Source organism: Anopheles bellator, chromosome 1 (assembly GCF_943735745.2).
Source record: "Anopheles bellator chromosome 1, idAnoBellAS_SP24_06.2, whole genome shotgun sequence".
Lineage (NCBI taxonomy): Eukaryota > Metazoa > Arthropoda > Insecta > Diptera > Culicidae > Anopheles > Anopheles bellator.
In genome coordinates, this window is record NC_071285.1 from 35,191,651 (window position 1) to 35,211,468 (window position 19,818).

General features: G+C 49.8%; 1 protein-coding gene across 1 annotated transcript; it reads right to left on the reverse strand.

Moving 5' to 3' along the window:
* Window positions 1–110: 110 nt before the first annotated feature.
* LOC131215495 (uncharacterized) lies at window positions 111–19,170 on the reverse strand. Its single transcript, XM_058209886.1, has 12 exons — window positions 18,685–19,170; window positions 13,863–13,988; window positions 12,800–13,744; window positions 12,673–12,718; window positions 5,259–5,330; window positions 5,038–5,195; window positions 2,828–4,967; window positions 2,553–2,748; window positions 2,198–2,488; window positions 1,856–2,122; window positions 1,603–1,782; window positions 111–1,524 (listed from the first exon to the last, which is right to left on the reverse strand). The coding sequence occupies exons 1-12, from the start codon at window positions 19,168–19,170 to the stop codon at window positions 1,410–1,412; spliced, it is 5,022 nt and encodes a 1,673-aa protein (XP_058065869.1). The 3' UTR covers window positions 111–1,409.
* Between the last annotated feature and the right edge of the window lie 648 nt (window positions 19,171–19,818).

Genomic DNA, 19,818 nt, shown 5'->3' on the forward strand with positions numbered 1-19,818 from the left:
GCAAATGAATAAAAACGAATGCTACTTTTTAGTCGCGTTTAGTCCGTGGGAAAAAAATGGAACCGTGTTTCAGTTTGTCGTAGCATTTTGATTTATTTAGCAGACCGTATCAAAACCCGGTGCTGGTGCTTATCACCACACCGTAGGAGTAATGTCGAACGTGACCTGCCTGCAAGCACCAGCTGCGTGTGTATGTTTGTAAGGGTTGTTCTGATCCGTTTTTACAGATCCTACGGCAGCGTCGGAAAGAATATCTGTGTTTTCACTGGGTGATCTGAGTCTCTGCTTTACTGCCACCATCAACAACAGCACGGAAGGTGTGCGTTGGGTCTTCTGGTGATGAAACCTGTTGATGTCGCCGATTTTTGGTGCTTGTTGGTCCCTTGGGTTGTGTGGTTTTCACGGTCCTTCAATTGTTTGCTTTCCATCTTCTTAACTTAACTGACTACGTGACTACTCCACACGCCTGATAAATGATGTGTATGCTTTTGCTCAATGCCTTCGATCGAATGCAAAGTTCCTAACGCTAGTAATAAACAAAAAACAAGCTTAACAAATTAAATGCTACACTAGTCAACGCTAAATGTGTAAAACAGACTAACTGGATGGTTTGTAACGGTATAATGCAACTACGACACGGTTATATTACAAGTAGAAAGTCGTACACGAACTCCAACAAAAACAGGCTGTTGCAACGTATTTTGGGTTAAGATTTGTGTGATTGGACTAGTTTTAGTTGAGAGTGGCTCTGTCATCTACTACTCTTTCTAACTGGATGCTTTTCTGCTTTAATACAATGCGCGCCTCTTGAAACCCTGTGCTCTGTAGCAAGAGAGTCACCGACGAAACAGTTGTTCTTATCAATACATACGTAGTTACATGTGGAACGCGCACCAATAACAATGGACAAACATGGACAACAATGGTGCCGGGCGTCTCCCCCCGGGGATAAACAACATCGTGTCGTGTTATTGTGTATAATGTTTGATTTTAATAGGCACTTGGTAATGAAGGTTTGGAATGTTTTGGGAATCAAACTGGTTCGTAGGTTGGGCCGTATTTTCCCCCTATTCCGCTCATCCCGCGGAAGCCTTTGTCCCAACTAATGCGCCCAGTACGAACAAATGGTTCAGAACGGGGGGTGGGACACACGTACGGTCGGGCGAAGGGCACACACTTTTGGTGGAGCTGCTTTTCTCGTACAACAAGAAAAGATCATTAACGACAAAACATCCCCGTCAAAGAGCGCAATTTGAGATTCGTCCGCCTTGCTGCGCCCTTTCTAGTTTTGTACACCACGCTGAGCTTCGCTTAGCATAGAATTATGATCATATTGCTACGCATACACGCGATCCCCGTCTGTTTTCTTGGCACCGTGTCGTGGCGTCACTTGCGCTGCGTACTTACGTTTACACTTTAGTCTCAGGTCCCTCGGTGCAGTGTTCGAAGAATTTCTTAATCTTCGACAGGTATTGCTGACAGATGTGGCCGTAGTTTTTGTTGTACCAATCGGGCGTCCGGCCTCTGTGCGAGAGAAACGAGAGAAGCATGAGCATGAGTAATTCATTTAGAAAAGGATAAACTTGAGACGGATAACCTTACTTCATGTCGACGCGCGACAGGTGCATCAGTTTGCACTTGCCACTGCCGCACGGTTCGATAAGGTAGCGCGACGCTAGCACCACTCCAGCGACGCCTCCCAGCAACGGAGTTGCGTTCTCGTGGGAAATCGACAGCTCCACGATCGCGCACGCCCCACGGGGAAGATCGTTTTTCCATTGACTGTTGAAGAGCAACAGAGAGAGAGAGAGAGATAACGGGCGATCGCATAACGTGGCTCGTCGGTAGGACTTACCGAACGACGCAGTACTCGGTGATGGGTTGGCCGCACGCATACTGGAAGACATCAGCATCCTGATCGAGTTGCTCGATCGTGCGCCATTTGAGCAGATAGGCGTCCCACAGGGGCCGCTCGTTGACGATGTGCTGGATGACCTCCATCGGTGGGGCTTCCACCTCCGTAACGCATTTCCACAGCCGCAGCGGGTGGCCGTCTCCAACCTTCTTGAAGAACACGGCCACCGAAGGATCGGTTGAGCTTAACGACACCCAACCACGTGGCCTAGAGAAAAGAAGAAGAGATCGAATCATATGACCATATGACCAGATACTGAAAGGCCGAATCGGCCGAACGTACCGTTCGCGTCCTTGACGCAGGCACTCATTGAGGCACTCCGACAAGTAGCCACGCCAGTTTTGAACGTGCATTTCGGCGCCCAACGAAGCGAGCGGTACCGGTTTCGATTCGTCCATGTAGTTGAAGTTACACCATCGCATCTGATCGCTGGTGATCGTCCACAGACTGTGGAAGCGGTCGATCATGAAGGCGAGACACTCGTGCGACGCCTTCGCTTCCGAAAGTTCCCGTTCGTCCGGCGTACCGGAGCCAGTACCTGTTTTCTTTCTCCTCGGTGACGCCGTGGTGTATCTGTAACGGGTGGCAAACGATTAATCGAACGTTTTTGGGGGGTAAGGGGCTCCTTCATTGTTACCTGTTGCCGGTGAGTAAGTAAAACAGTGAGGGCGCAAAACAAACAGCCAGATTGTTGGCCGTCATCTGGTTGAGGGAAGAACTTTGCACTACCTTATCAAGGAATGTAAGCAGCAAATGCAGCACCTCCCGATGTTCGTCGGGTAAAAGCAGAATGGCCGACTGGACCGCTTCGGCACGCACCTCGTCCGGCAGATCTGCGCAATGGGAAGAGAGAAAGGGCGGATCAATTGTAATTGACTGTGCACAGGAAACACCGCCCGATGAAGAACTTACATTGGAATATGGCGATAAACGTTTCGGACAGCTTTGCCGTTAACAGCGCATCGGGCAACTCGCGAAAGTATTGCTTCAACAGGTCTGCCACATCGTAAGCGTGATACTCGTCGAACAGCTCACTTCGGCACCCCACGTCGTTGCTCGTCTCGATCACCGACTTGAGCTTTGCGATACGCGATTTTACGCCCGGCTTCCGGAACAGCCCGACCTGATCGAGTGCGTTGCGTTCGAGCCACGCAAACGCCATCCGTATCGTGTACGGTACGGTGCTGCCGTACCGCTGCAGATTCAGCACCAGCGGCATACCGAACACCTTCCGATCCTTGTAGTCGGGAGTTTTGATGCGCTTGATAAACTTCGGCAGGTCCCAGTTCCAGCCGGACCGATGCGTCGGACAGTGGCGCTCCATGTACCCGGTAAGTTTGACTAGCCCCAGTTTCCGAACCACCAGCAACTGTCCGCAGGACATTTCCGACATTCGTAGCCCGGGCCCACTCGAACGTGCGCCACCAGCTGCAGTGCCGGTGGCCGCAGAATCGAGTGGCAGCTGCTTGGCCCCTTCCACAGGTCTGCTTCCGGTGGTACCGGTTGCGTTCGTACTGCTGACTAGTTGCCACTGTTTGTGTTGCTGCTTACGCTGCGCATCGCCATCCTTAACCGGATGGATGCTAGCAACGGTCAGCAGATGATCGGGTGCCGGGGCCGCTGCCGCTGGCTGTTGCTGCACCACTTCGATCGGTGAAACTTTGGGCTGCTGAAAGCTGTGCCAGCGAGCGACCGTCGATCGTTTGCTACCACCGCGCCCTACACCTTCGCCCCACTCGTCGTTCGACGCTTTGGTGCTGTGCCGCACGGACCGGTTGCTGAACGCGTCACGATATCGCTTGGAGGCTTTACCGAGGTTCAGCGATCCTCCGCGGTGCAGCTTCGACGAAGTGACTGGCGGTGCCAGTGTGCTGTTGGTGGTGTTGTTTGTTTTCGGCGCCGTCCCTGCCGGCGATCCGGAGGAGGTGGTCACACTGGCACCGGTGTCCCGATCAAGCTCAACCTTGATCTTCGAGCGACGTTGCTTGGATTGATACTCCGAGTCGGACAGGGTACCACCACCGCACGAATCACGATAATCGTCCACCGTACTCGCGATCACTTTGCTGCGCAACGCTTTCTTAGTCCGCGCGTACTTTGACCGTAGCTTCTCTCCCCGGCCGCTGCCGCCACCACCAGTGTGCCGGGGTGCCGAATCGAACTCAACTCCCGGACCGCCGCCACTGTCTTCGCTGCAGATGGACGAAGAATCGTCACCGGAGCGAGCTTCCTGCTGCTGGAGCTGTACCTGGAACGGAAGCAACACGTTCGGCGTGTTGCGATCGCCGCCGCTGCCGCCTCGTTGCATCAGCGGTGTCACCGGTGACCAAGCGTTCGCCGCGTTCGGCATATACGGCGAAAGCAGATTGCGCTCCTGCCCGTCACCCGACGCCGGTTCCATCGAGAAGAGATTCTTGTGACGACCCATCATCGCCAGTCCGTCGTCAAACTGCAGCATCTCGGCGGACGGACGCGGCGAAGTGGGATTGGAGTAGGACATGATGTCCGGGCCAATGATGAGTTCGCCATCGGCGCCCCGGTGGTGATGCGGGGAAAGGTGATTGTTCGCATGGGGCGCCAGGATGATTAATCCATCGCGGTACTGCTTCTTTCGGCGGCGCGATTTTATCGACTCAACGCGCCGCAGGATGGCTTTGGCACCGTCCTTCAACCGCTCGCTACCGGTGCGTCGCAGGTGCACCGCCCCGGCACTATCGTCCTGTGAATCCGTATCGGACGGTACACCGATTGTGATCTTTCCGCCGCCCTCGAGCCACAGCTTTTCGTGATCTTCGGCGCGCACCAGGGCAGTCCCGCCGTGTTTGGCGCGCGAATGGCGTGATCCGTTCGAGGCCGCGGTTGCTGAATCGATCGAATCGGTCGGACCTTTGGTAGGGGCGTCTTTCGTCGGACCGGATGACTTTTGTTGCTTGTTGGCGATCACGCTCACCAAACCGATCGCATCGTCCACACGTGACCAGCGCCGGCTGTTGTGCTGAAAAGTCCACGCCTCACTGAGCGCGCAACTGTCGTCGTCCGAATCCTCGCGTTGCTGCGGCCGGACATGAAAGATTCATGATGCATCAAGCAGTATTGACCGACGCGGGATGACGTGTACTTACCGACGGTTTTGGTGTGTGGTGGTGCTGGTGCACATCAAGATGCATGTTTGCGCACCGATTGAGCGTGTGCAGCCGACGGAACAGCGACTGAAGCGGATCACTCTCCAGAAACGGATGGTCTTTCTCCACGTTCTCCACATCGATCGGGAACTGGTGATCTGTTGGTAGCAGGTCGAGAGGTTAGCAAATTAGCCATAGCACAACGCAGCCCACCGACTTACCTTCATACATTTGCGCGTATTGCGGGAATCCAGCCGCGCGTAGCCAGCGACACGCTTCGATGGCTTCGATTTCTGGAACGGATGTAGAACGGATCACAAATCAATCTTCAATTCAAGCTAACAATTAGATATGAAATATTATGTACCCTTCCGGAAATACCGGGGTTGTTTTAAATATTTTGCTTTCGATTCTCTCTCAAATAACCATCTCAAATTTCGTTTCTCAAATAAACCAAACCTATCAGCAAAAGTTACGTAGCCATTGGTCATTGGGGAAGCAACACCCAGAAACATATCCCAAAGCAATGGCCTTTTTTGCACAACATCTGATGGAAAGAGTCAACAAATCCATTCGCAAACATACGAATCATGCCGCAGATTGTTTACGCAAATAATTCAAATGCATCCGAAGCGGCGGCGTTTCGTTGCAAAAGTAAAAAAAAGAAAGTTCGTGTTGATTGCCTTCCAAAATAGGATGAAGAACGAAAACACTCTGCCGGCCAGTGATTAGAATCAATTTTGTTGTTGATTTTCAATCCTTCTTTAATAATTCTTTCTGTCGCTGTGAATTAACACATCCGTTCGCGCTGCTTTTGGTCATTGTCGATCTTTGTCGGCTCCAAATAATCGCTTCAAAAATCTTTAACCGTCTTTAAAATTCAGTGAAAAACCCACTCGTTTAAACATGGAACTTTCCTGCTAGACTGTCTTGATCAAACTGGAAGGAAAATGAAAACGAGCGCGTTTTGTAGTTGAAGTGGAATTTTATTGTATATTGGTCCCATTTCAAATAGTGTTTGTCGTTCGTAGATCCGCCGTCGTCGATATAACTACTGCTTGCTGAACTGCCTCCAGAACTCTTTGTCGAGCAACGGGTCGGCCGCCAACCGCTGCTGGTCCGCTTCTGGCGCGCGTTTGTCAGTTTCCTCCACGGCCGAGCCATTCCGACTTCTCGCCCCGACGATGGCCAATTCTCGTTCGCATACCACCTTTTCTACTGCTCCTGACCGCGCTCTTGGATCGTGGCTAACGTCACCGCCAATGTCGTCATCATCGCGAGACCTGGCGCTGAAACTACGGGCCCGTGTGAAGAATTTTGTGGCAAAATATTTCGCTGTCGTGAATTGTTTCCTACCGTCAAGCTGTGGTGTCAACGGTATCCGTGCCACCACCCGGCGTCGTGACGTACCTTCATCGTCGGTCGATCGCTCCTTCGCATCGGTCTTCCGCTCCTGATTGATCGCCTCGTCGAGCGAAGCCGTTGCCGTTTGGGGCTTGCTTGCTGAACTGACCGGTGTTCCTGGGACGGAAAGGTTCCTCGCTAACGCCACCGTTGGTCGCCCGCCTTCAGCGCTGCTGACGTTGCTTCCTTGCGTCACTGCGGATACTGCACGTCGAGGTGGTTTATCGATGCGTGAAATTATGCTCTTGTTATCTTCCTTCACCACCACCACTGTCTGCTGGTCATATGATGTGCCACCGGACTCGGGAGACTTTTGGGGTGTTACATCATCTGCATCCGCCGCCTGCATCGGACCAGGCGCTGTTACCTCCTGATACGCCTGGGAAAAGTCACGTCGGAGAGTGCCCTTGCGGGATGAATCTTCGAAGAAAGCTTTGACCGATTCGCTCTTCAGTTCCGGCCGCGGGTGCAGTGGTTGGGCAGCTTCCGAAAAGGAGCGGGCATACGATCGCTGTTTGCTCGACGTGTCGAGGTACTGCTCGACGCAAAACTCACTCGCAGCACCCGGAGCATCTGGTTGCTGGCCGATGCTGAAGGGCGCAGCGGTCGCTGATGGTTTGGAGTGCTTAAGTTCATCCAGTTCCTCGTTAAACTTGGCCAATTGTTCCGCGAGCGAAGCGGACGGTACTTTGTTCGTCGGTTCCGCTTCCCGTTCTGGTTTCTTTTTCAGTTTGTGCAAAATACGTGAACTAATCGGTGTTCCGGGGACTGTCGGTTTGTAAGACCGACTGTCCCGGGCGGTAGACAGATCGAGCTCGTTGTACACTTCGGAAAAATCACGCCGATAGGTGTGCCGTGTGGCGGACTCGTTGAAGTAGCTTACGACGGCCGGATCGTGGGGCGTGTGGTCCATCGTTTGCGCCGCTTTCGAAAACGAACGATGGTAGGTTTGGGCTTGATCCGATTCTTCGAAGAATGCCTGCGCCCGTTTGGCTGATTCTCCGGCGATGGCTTCACATTCTTTCTGCTTGAAGGCCTTCAACTCGCGTTCGAGGGCGAGCTTTGATTGCTTTAGTTGAGTCAACTCCTCCAAGAATGCGTCCGTCCTGATGATGTCCTTCTCGCCCCTGCGACCATCCTCGTCCGACGACGAGGACTCACTAATTAACTGTGTCTTGCTGGGTTTGGGCCGTTTTTTCGTTTTCGTCCCACCGCTCGACACCGTACCACGTGGGGCCGACGTCAAATCGCCGTGTACTGAATCTGGCACGTCGTCGTTGCGCGGGTCCAGTTCTCCGTAGGCTTGTGAAAATTCTCGTCGATAACTGTGCTGGTTGGCCGATTCTTCAAAGTACTTTTTCACCGCCGGATGCTTCTCGCCGCCGCCTAGGGTGCCGGTAGCTTCCGAAAACGTCCGCTGATACGCATTTCGTTCGCGGGAAGCGTTGAAGAAATTATCGGTATCGGTGGCCCCGGCATCAGTGGTGCCCTTTGCGGTGGTTGATTTTTCCGCCGTAAGCGTTTGCATGTCGTTTATAAACTTTTCCAGCACAATACTGCTGATGATTAGTTCTTGGGCCGGCGGCGGTGCCAGACACGGTTCTTCGTCGCTCGAGGCGATGGACGAGCGGCTCGACATGGACTGAAGGTACCTCGAGCATACCGGTGTCCCCGGAACGGACAGATTAATCCGCCTTTCGGGATCCGCTTTCTTGGTGGCTTGCTGAGCCTCCTGCTTACGCTCATAGTGCTGCTGTACACCGGCCAGGAACTGAAGCTTCGATTTACGATTTCTTGCCGCTATGGGATAGTTTTTCACCGTGTGCTGCTGCGGCTGCTGACTAGTGGCGCTCATGTTTCGGTGCGGACGAAGTGCAATTATAGCAAACGGATTGAGCACGAAAAATATAAACGGGCCAGCAAACCCCCTGGTCTAGTCACAAGACACGCGCAAGATCAATGCTTCTTGCTAGCCGCTCGTGGTTATCCTCGCACGTCCACGTAGCGCCGATTCGGTTGACGGACTGCGAAATTGAAGGCCTGGAGCTGGACACCGCCCCTGGACACGGGATCGGGACACATAAATTGAGCGCTCACGACACTGGTGTCGCGCTTCCCAAAATATCACACCAAAATCCCTATTTGTTTCTGCGTCCGGTGGTTTACGGCCATCGATACAAAAGAACGTCAAGCGGCGATAAGCAAACCGAATGTATCTTAGTCCGCGTATCTGACTTGATCCATGATTCACGACCGGGCATCGCCAGGTTGAGCAGATTGATAAGTCTCGCGAACAGTGTTCGTGGAACGATACCAAGGTGAAGCCAAATTCAAATTAACAAATTAGGTTTTCAAATTGCAAACAAATGACAGCAATTTTTTCGACTAGCGATCAATAAACAGATACGGAGTTATTTATTTCGTCGCCATTGTTAGCGGTTAGTAAGCGTGCGCCAAGAGCTGTTTTATCTTTCTGTTAAAAATATAAAATTTCCTTAAATGTGTGTTGAAGTGAAATCCCCAAAAAACTCTGCAGAAGAGCATGGGCATTCTTGAGTTTGCCAAAGTGCGTCAAAATTGTCTAGAAAACCTTTAATTAAACTGCATCGCGTTTAATTTCGCTATCAGCGAAAGATTAACGACTAAAGCGGAACTCTTTAAAAGCCATTGCGCTGCACTGTAATAAATTCATCCGATTTTTCCAATATTGACTTGATAAAAAAACGTCATTAATTCGAATTCACTCGAGTATTCGTGAGTTAATAAATTACTTAAATCCACTCGAGCCCATCCGTTCAGGTTAATTCGATTGTATTCGCGGAAAGCACAACATTCCGGCGGTCTCGCGGTTCCAACAAGAATCCGTTAATGAACAACGGAATCGGGTGACGTGATAGAGAAAAGCATAATTGCCACACATTGCCGGGCATACATAGCTCTGGCTGCATTCATCAGTGGCTGCTTCAAAGCTTTCCCGACCGAATGGCCTCATTTTGTCTCTTCCCATCAACAACCACTTGTTGTTCTACCGAACCCGAGGGTTATGCCCCCCGCAGAGAAGATGTGCTCCGCGCAATGGTTTTTTTTTCTCCCACTGTGAGTCTGTTTTTCCCCATCGGAACCTTTGCTTTGCGCTGCTCATCAATCAATTTATCAATACAAGGACGGTGTAAAAATAGATTTGTAAAGCGAAAAAAAACTCTAATCTTGTAGCCACACGGCGATAGCTGGCTGGCGGGGGAGTGTAGCAGCAGGATTCGGAGTGTTGAGCGATTAGAGATACAAAGCCAATGTCAGGAGGCTCGTAGTATCTTTCTCTTTCGCGCGAAAATTCCGAGTGGCGATTTTCTACATCGTTTTGCTCTCCTCGTTTGGCGAATACACTCTCACCATTCGCACTTTCTCTCTCTCTCTCGAGTGAACGAATTTTCCATTTCCCTTGACCCGTTACGGACACTGGCATTCGAGTGAAGCGGCTCAACTCCGATCATGTTGCTGCAACACCACGAAGCACTAGAACCTCATGGACATGGCTCGTTGTGAGTGTGCCTGTGAGTGTGAGTCAACCGAAAGGATGCTGTGGCCAACAGGATGCTGTGGGAGAAGCAACAGATGGATTTTCTGTCGTCACTCAGAACACTGGACCCATGCGGTGGCTACCAGCGAATGCGATCCTTTGCAATTCTCTCGAAGAGCATAATCAATACCAGCCCCCAGTCTTCACATTACGGGCCAACATTGTTCTACGGAACGCAATCCATCCCCTTTGTAATTAGCCATTGGCTGACACTTTATCCTGAAAAGCGTGCTAACCTGCAATTTTTCGCTCACGCATCTTTTTCCACAACGATTCCGCCTTCCGGATGTGCCAGTTTTCGATTTTGGCCGAAAAGCTGCGGAAAAATTTGTACTCCCTTATGCTGGACATCCTGCGGTGCATGGTTTTTCACGTTCCTGGTGTATTTCTATTTGTTGTTGTTGTGCTGTTGAATACCCCTCCGGGCGACAACGTTCCGTTGAGCCCCGTCTGCGTTTGAAAGACGCTCAATGATGATATCCACCGATAAGGTCCACAGGTCTATACGTACCACACTCTCGTGAACACAGGAATAAGCATTTCGAGTTTGGGTAACAAAATCCAATCACAACCACAAACAGTGCAGCTTAAAGCATCGGGTCGGGTAGTTCACCGCTGGTTACTGCGATCATAGAACACCGTTCGTTATTCGGAGTTAGGATTTAGCACGGCACAGAAGGGGGCAAAGCAAACGAATGTCACACTACAAGACGTCGAAGCAGCAACACAGTAAGCAAACGAAAACAAAACCACTAGCAACAAGGGAAGCTACCGAGAATGTAAGCTAAGCTAGAAACGGCGCCCAATATTTGCTGCAACACCGCCAAGCTGACCAACTGACAATGAGAGCGGCGACCGTGGATATCTCGCTTCGTAGTTCCACAAGGACGAATTCGCCACGACGATGCGCGCCAAGGAAGAGAACCACCATCGCTCAGTTAACCTCGTGCGCTCTCCGAACTCTCCCGGATTGACGCACACATCCGGCCATGGTTAAAAACGCGTGCACCACCCCGTCCCGTCCAAGCATCCGGGAAACTCGGGTTGCGGGTGTGCAAGCGCTGAAACCATCCGGTTCGGTTCTATGTGCGAAACTGAAGGTGCTTATGTACGCGATTTGCTACATCGCGCACACCACATACCGTCAGTTTTGGATGAACATTAAACAAATCATCCAGACACTACATGGCAGCATGCACCAATAAACGCTCGCGGCAGTCGCACACCAGGAAGGTCGTGAGCCACCTACTGTGAGTCTTTTTAAAAAATGCTTTTTTAACATGACAATCTTGGGTGTTCGGGGGGCATAAATTCCCTGCGGGAACACTACAGATCTAGCCTAGGAAAACCAAAATTGTTACACAATTGTGATCGGAAGAGCAATGGGTGACGTTAGTACACTAAATTTGCTCCGACGTGCGACCTCTCAGGCCACGACTAGAACCCAAACCAGTACTAACGGTAATTTTTGAATGCCCATCAGCAAAGTAGACATCGATCGTTGTAAGTCGATGTTTCAACCACGCCAACATGTGGTACATAAGGTAGACACGTTGCGGGTCGCATAATGGTAGTGGGTTGAAACACAGCAATAACAAAGAAACATTATTGCACCCGGAGCACAACAGCACGATTCATTTTTCAAACCACATCTCATTTCCGCCCCATCCACTAACGGGTTGTGGTTGTGTTTCAGACCGCCAGGGCATGTAAATACGCAGTGTCCACGAGAGGATTTCTTGTTAACGGTCAAGCTTTAGTGGCGGTCAAACAGGTTGTTTCACCAATAACCACTGTCCTAGGCATTACTACTTTAGCATTCAACTTCTAATAACATTGGCAAACCGAGCGGACTTTTTAAACCCCGAAAGAACGAATTTCACACCCATAATTGTAAATTTGTGCTGTATCAACAGACCAAATTGGCAGACCGCACCAACTTCGTTATGTCCGTTAAGTTGGGGTTTAGAAATAAAAATAAACGAATCGATTAGAATCAACATGTTTACTGTTTATGATGTACGATGGACATCGACTGGCAGCGGGATTAATTACACATTTATCAACAGTCGAATTCGAAATATTTTATATATAACAAAAGGAAGAGAAGGCTTATTGAGAACCAGAGTTTGTTCGAACCTTTGAAGTGGACAACTGAAAAAGAAAAAAACGATAATCAGCAAACCATAAAGCAAATGGTATTGGTATGGTATAATTTATAATAATGGTATAATTTTAATTTATAATGGTATAATTTAAGCAATGTTTGCCATCCGAACCCCATGCCCATTGCAGCAATTCGTGCGCGAACATGCGACCATAATTTGTGTGGTACGTGTGTTGAAACATCAGAAAAGGGGGCTCCATTATTATCAATGGCATATGCTCTTATCAGCATAGAGTGCACAAAGTTCGCAAACCAGTGGGCTACACCAGCGGCCTGGCCGGGTGGATTACTAGCGCTTGCTCTTATGTGTAGACCCAAAACATTAACCCAAAAGAGAGTATTTGGGCACCACGCACAAGCCGCGCGTAAGCCACCGGTCTAATCATCGCCACGACTTGTGGCAGAGTTTTTTTGTACCATCGTAATACGCAAAATACGCAATATTTCAGGAAAACAAAGCTCCGCGAAGCTATTTTCATGCACTTACCAGCTAGATGACGATCGCTTTGTGATCTCGAGTAACGCAGATTAGCCTAAAGGGAGAAAAGCGGAAAACAGACATTTGCATGAGTTTTGTTTGGCCATTTCGCCATATGCGAATGTTAGTGCCTCACCCGTTGCACGGTGAGACCATTTTCCTCGTCCTTCAGCAGCACCGGCGCAGAGCTGGACTTGGAGCCGAGCTCTTCCGCGATCAGATGGTTGTGGCCACTGTGCAGCGACGTACTGCTCGGAGACGGAAGATCCGCCATGTTGGACTTGAGCGGTTGGAACGGTTCCTGGTCAAGGGCGAGGAAAAATTGCTTTCGCTTCGCATCGATCGCACTCTGATGGGTTTTGAATTTTAGGTGCAACGCCAGATTGCGATGGGCGGTGCCTGCCATGGACGGGAGGCTGTTGGTGCTCGTCTTCATACTCCTGTCGCTCGGGGGCGATTCGGTATGTTTGCGGTAAAACCCTGAAGACCTGAAGACCGTCGCCGGGGTCGTTGTCGTCGTCGCGGCTATCGTTGTTCCTGGGGCCGGACCGGATGGATGTTGATGGTGGCACTTGAAGGAGTGCATAACCATCTCATCGGAAGTCGTCTCATCATCTCCAGCACAGTCGTCCCGCGCGCCATCGGTGTACGGTGCACCGACATCCAGGAGGCTCATATCATCGGACAAACTGTCGGATAGTTCCGTCCGCCCACCGTATCCGTTGTTGCTGGAATCGCTTGACGTTTGCAGCAGCAAACTGGAAGCAGATGAAGCTGCCGCCGGGGTTGTCCCTCGTCCTCCAGCAGCTCCCGTCGTCGCCGCTGCACTGACCACTTCCAGTTCGGTCGATCGATACCGGGGATCGAGCGTGTTTCTGGTCCGTTTCGCTTCACCCTCCTCTGCCGTTCGCCTGGCAAAGGCGGCATTGCGGGACGGCGTTGTTGCCACACTGGCATGCGGAATGGTAGCGTACTTTCTGTGTTGACTAGCGTGCTCTTGGTGATGTTGCTGCTGCTGCTGCTGCTGTAAGCCACTACTTCCTTCTCTTCGTACCTCCCTGCCGCGGTCATCACGGCGTGCCTGCGAAGCAAAATGGGCAAGATTAGGCCAACATTAAAAGAACCTTCTGTCTCCTTCACCGGTTTGTTTGCTCATTTCAATCCATTTACGAGCCCGGGAAGTGTCTTATCAAGTTTACCTGTTCGGAGTCGCTCGTTCGCCTTACTTGACTTCCGTCTTCTGGCTCCGGCGAAGGGACGGATGTGGCGACCGCCTTCATTTTTTCCGCTCGCACGGTTTGGGCGAACATTTCCGATATTTCCGCCTGAATGGAAAGTTGAAAGCAGTTCCATTAATATTTTTTTATTATTTGAAATGTAACCTTTTCAGTATAATTAATAAAGCTTTGGGTTACTTTATCGTTAGTTTACTGATACGGCCCACAATCTTCCCCGATAAAACGTGGCAAGACCTTTCAAAGCCTGGTCATTTGTTTTGCAAACATTCTGCGGGATAAATTCAAAAATCATCTTCATTTGCTCATCTTTTCGAATATAAAATTCAATTCAAGACTATAGTTTGTAGTTAGGTGAATATTTACAACTGGTTTAATTTCAAAAAGCTCGTAACACAATTCAGCTCACGGATTATTATTTTTTAACCCATTTTTTTCGTACAAGAAAACGTGGCCAGTTCGTCCACAAATAGGCACAAAGTTAAACAAGAAACGAGCGTATTTGTGAAAAAGCAGGCACCGTCACTAATCTGTAACGCAATTCGAAACCAAAGGCCGAGGAACCCCAAACGATAAGGACATTGGCAAATAAACAAATTGGAACCAAACCCGGGCGTAACAGATACGATGTTTGCCGTCCCAGGGCAATTGGATTGAACAAAACTGATTATACACCCGGCGAGTGCGGCACGCGGCGTCTCGTTGGTCCGACATCATGATTTGCGACCACCATTCGGACTGTACTTTTCCAGTGGAACATTATAATGCAAGCGAGACCCAAAGTGAAACAGAAAAGAAATTCCGACATCCTCAACACGGGAGGACTACGTTTTCTTTCGGGCCCCAAAGAGATGGTATTTTCTTAATGGAATTACATTTTTCTGTCGCCTACTCCATTGAGGCCACCCCTCACAGTCCCGCGCCTGGATCTCGTAGACGGATCGCGGAACGTCCTTCGTCCTGCGCCACTTGGTGCGAAGCTATTTAAGTCGCATCATTTCTCGCCAGGGTCTGCAGTTGGTAAACGCTGAAGCACCTAACCGGGCTGGGCACCTTGGAGCAAACCGACGAGGGCTAGCCGATTTACCGTGATTTGAAAGCGAACGGAGCATTTTTTTGCATCTTAAGGGCAGTTGACGTACGCAGCTGCAGCAAGGGTGACACACAGTGGCATCGGCTCATCGGGGCAGTGGTGCGTGCGGGAAAACATCTCAACACCGAATGGAACCGGCTCGTCGGCCGCGGTTCCACGTGGGAGTGATGGCGACGTGTTGCCTCTTCCTTGCGCTATCGGTTGTGGCCCGTGAATCATCGTTGTCCGGGTCCCGCCCGTACGCCACGGCGGCGACGGTGGTACAGGTGCATCGGACAGGTCCGGGTTCGATGACGGAATCAACGCAGCCATCGCGGCGACCGGAGATCGCGACTAGTCGACATCGCCAAACGAGGTAAGCGTGTTCCATTCTGGGGTAAATTTATGACCAGCACGAAGCAGCGGGGTGTGAATTACGACTCAAGCAAATGAAGCTTTCATACCAAATCCGCGACACTAACTCTCTCTCCCCGTAAGCCCCGGGCGATAACGAAAATACACGGTTTGGTGACCACCAGTCCGTTCGTCGAACTGTGAAGACGAGACGATCCACTCGTGAGAAGGACCGAATCAAAGCAAATCTATTGCGAAGGAATTCGTTTCGGTTGCTACTATTTTAATCGAGTGAAGCTTATTAAAAGTAACACAAATCCCGCTGACTTGTGGAACTGTTATCTTTTTAATTTAATAATGAACAAATGCTATATTTGTAAGTCCAAAACAGTGTTGTGATGGTAATAGTTAGACCCTGCCTGCAAAGTCGCAAAAAGCATAGGTTCGGATTGCGAACGAAATTCCTTTAGCGGTTTTCGAAGAACCGAAACTTATTTCTGGGCCACGCTAAATGCTACAGACACGTTAGCGCGAACCCATAGCCAGCCAAGCCAATCTTACGTTGCGCCTTTTCCGTCTAAACTTTTCGTCAAAGAATTACCTTTTTCGAATGAAATTTAAATTTGCACATTGGAACATTGGAATAGCGCCAACCAATACGAATAGGGAGGCAAAGTAACGATCACTGTCCTGCCTATCAGTTTCGCCACAAAAGGACACGCTAATGGAGCCAAAAGCACCAAAATTTTACCAGCATTTCATTAGCTTCATTATCAGCCTTATTTTCAAGGGGTCGCTGGCTTGGGCTCACTTCAAACACAGTTCCCAATTCCGATGGAGTCGTGCCGCACTAATCATTCGCATGTCTGTTTGTACAATAGAGAAACACTTCCGCTTCCTAGACTGGCCGGAAGTGGAGAGGATTATACAGGCGTGCCATCGGCGGAACGAAGAGTCCGGCGTAGCCGGTTGGAACCGAAAGTGCGTGAATTTCCACCGGAGCCGCTAGTGTTTTTGCCCGCCCGTGGTCGCCGCTTCGGAGAAGGGGCAAGCCTCGACTATCCGCGGGCTCGCGCTGACAAACGTCAACTCACGATCGAACAGATGCTCGAGAAGGGTGACTACTTTGTGCCGAACCGTGGCAAAAAGGCAGCACGGTCCTCAGGTGGCACGGAGCCCATGAAAAAGAATCAATTCGACGTGCTGCTCGGTACCGACGAATATTTCTTTCCCAATCGAGGTAAAAAGGAGTACTTCCTAGCGTACGACGGTCGGCCGCGTCCACTGGAAAGCCGGTTGCGCCGCAACCTGCTGCAAAATCTTGCCAACGAACACAAGGATACGTTCTTTTCGTCTCGCGGCAAGCGGATGCCGGAGGAGATCGGGTTGGCGCCCGCCGTCGAGCAGGAAATCGCGGCACTTTCCGGGAGCCTGGCGGAAGACTGTAGCACCACTTCGGCGAGCGGTTGCACCGGAGTGCTGGCCGGTGAGATATTTAGCAACATCGGCGAAAACACTTTGGCCACCGGACAGACCGATCCCAATGCGGTGCTCTTGAACGATGACGTACTTTTGCCGTTTGCTCGCGTCGTGAGCTAAATACGGATCCCTGGACGGAGGGTTCTCGATAAACGCGATGCCCTCTCTCTCGCATGATGCGTGCAGAATCGATTTTAAAACCTACTTTCTGTGTTTCCATGAATTCCCAATGAAGCTACTAAAACAGTATGTATCGTTTAGGTCTCGTCCGCCGCAGGGCACTCGAGACGGAAGGGGAGCGTACGGAATGCAAGTAATAATATCCACATCAAGACAACGCCATTTAAAAGGAGGCCACAAAAATGATAAAAAAAAACAATCTACAACACAAGTCGTTAAACAACTGCGGGAAAAATCAAAAACATATCATAAATGACGATAAGGTTGGTTAAGTTCGGTTTGTTGTTGTTAAATAATAAACTACTGATAATAAAGAAAAGCCCAATCAATTACAACATAAATGGTACACGTAACTAATAAATAACTCTACCGATGCTCTGTATGTTGAAGTGAACCTTACGTGACTATCGTTTTACACTCTGATCATTTATCCTTCATGTAACTTCATGTAATCTTTGCGTTATGTTTCAAATGGTTAAGTTTATGTGTAATGATAGACCCCTCTTTTCGATGGATAGCGTACAAACGATACGATACAAACAAGAATTAAGGTCTGCGTTTCAGTTTCATCTTTCAAAGATCACAAATGTTGTAGCGGAACTCGTCAAAACTGAAAATCGCAAACAAAATCCATTTGCTACAAACGTTGTTTACGTTTAATAAACAGTAACGGGTTTCTGAAAATGGTTCCATTAGCATCTGTGGTACCTCAAGTATATGGTACTTGTTGGAAACACAAACAAGTATCGTGATTCGTTGGTTGTACTTATAATTACGGACGTTGCGCAAGCACTGACCGTGACGATAAGAAGCGATTAAAAGGCAATTACTGCGTTCTCAAGCGCAAATCGAATCGAGATTGCAAGAAGCAGATACATGGTTGCAATAGTTTAAGAAGTGGTTTCAACCATCATTGTAATGCAACCTTGTGGGAGCTATAATCATACTTGAGCACCAACCAATGTTTGCAAACCGTTTTGCACATTTTAACGTGGTGAATTGAAATTAATAGTAAAAGTATTGCAAATTCCTACGTGTTATACAGCACTCGATAAAAGGTAGAATTTTACAATTAAATCTCGCATAGCGCAATGGCGATTTACTCATCTTTTACAATAGAAAAAGCAGGCAAACAGATTAAACTATAGATGATGACTAACTGTCTCGGCGATTTCAAACTAAAAAAATGCACAATCGCTTAGTCGGAAGGCATCCTTATCGCCCCGCTTGAAACCCACCGTAACCGATTTGATTGATGTCTCTCGAATGTTTTAAATTTAGATTGTTTCAATTTCCAACACGGCCCAAATGCGACCCATCGCGTCACTGTTTCGATTGATTGAGACGCATTTTATTGCGAGTTTGGAACAGATGCTTTCCCGTTGGCAGAAGCTCAAAATCATCGTCTACCGCCTTGGAACTCTATATTAAGAAAGGTACGAAAGTAACCGAAAATTCGTGAACATGCATTACTAACCGTTGTTGGAACATAAGAAACGTTTGAAACCATCGTGTCACGCGTAACCGGAGACTTTGTTTAAAAGCGCATGATTATTGTTAAGGAAACCCTCGAAACACGGGGGAAACAGAGTTTCGAAGAATTCTAGAAATATCCCCGTCAAACGAACCGCCGGCGAGAACTTTGCATCCACGTCCGGACTCGCCCGACTCAAGTTAAAAACGGATTGTTTGTGGTCTTACCTGAGCCTTTTCCAAGATCCGTTCCAGCTCCGCATAGGGATCATCTACTTCGATCTCCGCGGTCGGCACCAGTTTGACGGCACCACCACCATCCGTCACGTCAACGCTGGCCGCTGTTTCTTTCGGCGTTTCCGTGAAATTGGCCCGTAACCCTCCATTCCAGGCAACGATCTGAGCAGGAGCAGCTGACCGCACCTGGGATGCGACGCTGCGCGTTTCTAGGCAACGCAGAGTTTCCGCCGCCTGCGGCTGAAAGCGCTGTTGCTTCGGTACGCTTCGATCCTCGTTGTGATGCTGATGTTGTTGCTGCTGCTGCTGCTGACTGCGGATACCACCGTTCGCCGCAACGGGCGGGTGGCGATCGCGCAGCGCTGCCGTCGCCGTGCAGAGGAGCAAATCCGAGTCGGCAGCATCGTGAACAATGCTGTTGTTATTGATATTGGTATTACCGGTGATGCTGGGACCGGATTTGCCCATGGGTTTCATCGCTCGATTTCCGATCATTTAAACGTTGCCACATATTTTCACTCGCACTTTTCCCCAACACAACACGCCGCCCAACAACGTACGGCCAGTGGCAGTTGTGCTTTTTTCAGATCTCCATCGCCAGGGAATCAGGGATCAAGCTTGGCGTTACTCGACACAAGACAACTCCGCCACGCACATCTAAGAGATGAGAGCAATTATGATGAATAATCCGATGACAGCTCCTCCCGCGATCGCGATTACTTTTTCTACCGTAAACCAAAACACACACACACACTCACACACCCTGTTGTTGATATTGTTATATTATATTGTGACTGGGATGCGTTTTTTTAACCCTAGTCGCCGTCGGCGGTGGTGTGCGTGGTCAACACAGCGGCCACAGCGGTGTATGCGTGTGCATTGTTGACTTCATTCCACGAGCGATCTGCGCGGCGCGAAGTGACGTCATTCGAAAATAATGTTAAACGCTCTACCGAACGGCGCTGGACAACGCGAGACCATGCACAGGGACAGCGCTACTAGTTTCAAGCACAAGCCACTACCACCACCGTCACTATCATCCGCCAAATCATTCTCATCTAGCAGGCGGCGGGATACAATAAAAGCACAACGGGTTGACTCCCGGTCGCGAGTTGACGCATCGTG

What these genes read in the sequence shown, in the direction of transcription:
- LOC131215495 (XM_058209886.1), bottom strand. Translation starts at nt 19,170, where the DNA reads ATGAAACCCATGGGCAAATCCGGTCCCAGCATCACCGGTAATACCAAT. An exon ending in ATGGTCTCACCGTGCAACGG is followed by an intron (nt 12,719 to 12,799) that starts GTGAGGCACTAA and finishes TTCTCCCTTTAG; the next exon opens with GCTAATCTGCGTTACTCGAG. An exon ending in AAGCGATCGTCATCTAGCTG is followed by an intron (nt 5,331 to 12,672) that starts GTAAGTGCATGA and finishes CATCCGTTCCAG; the next exon opens with AAATCGAAGCCATCGAAGCG.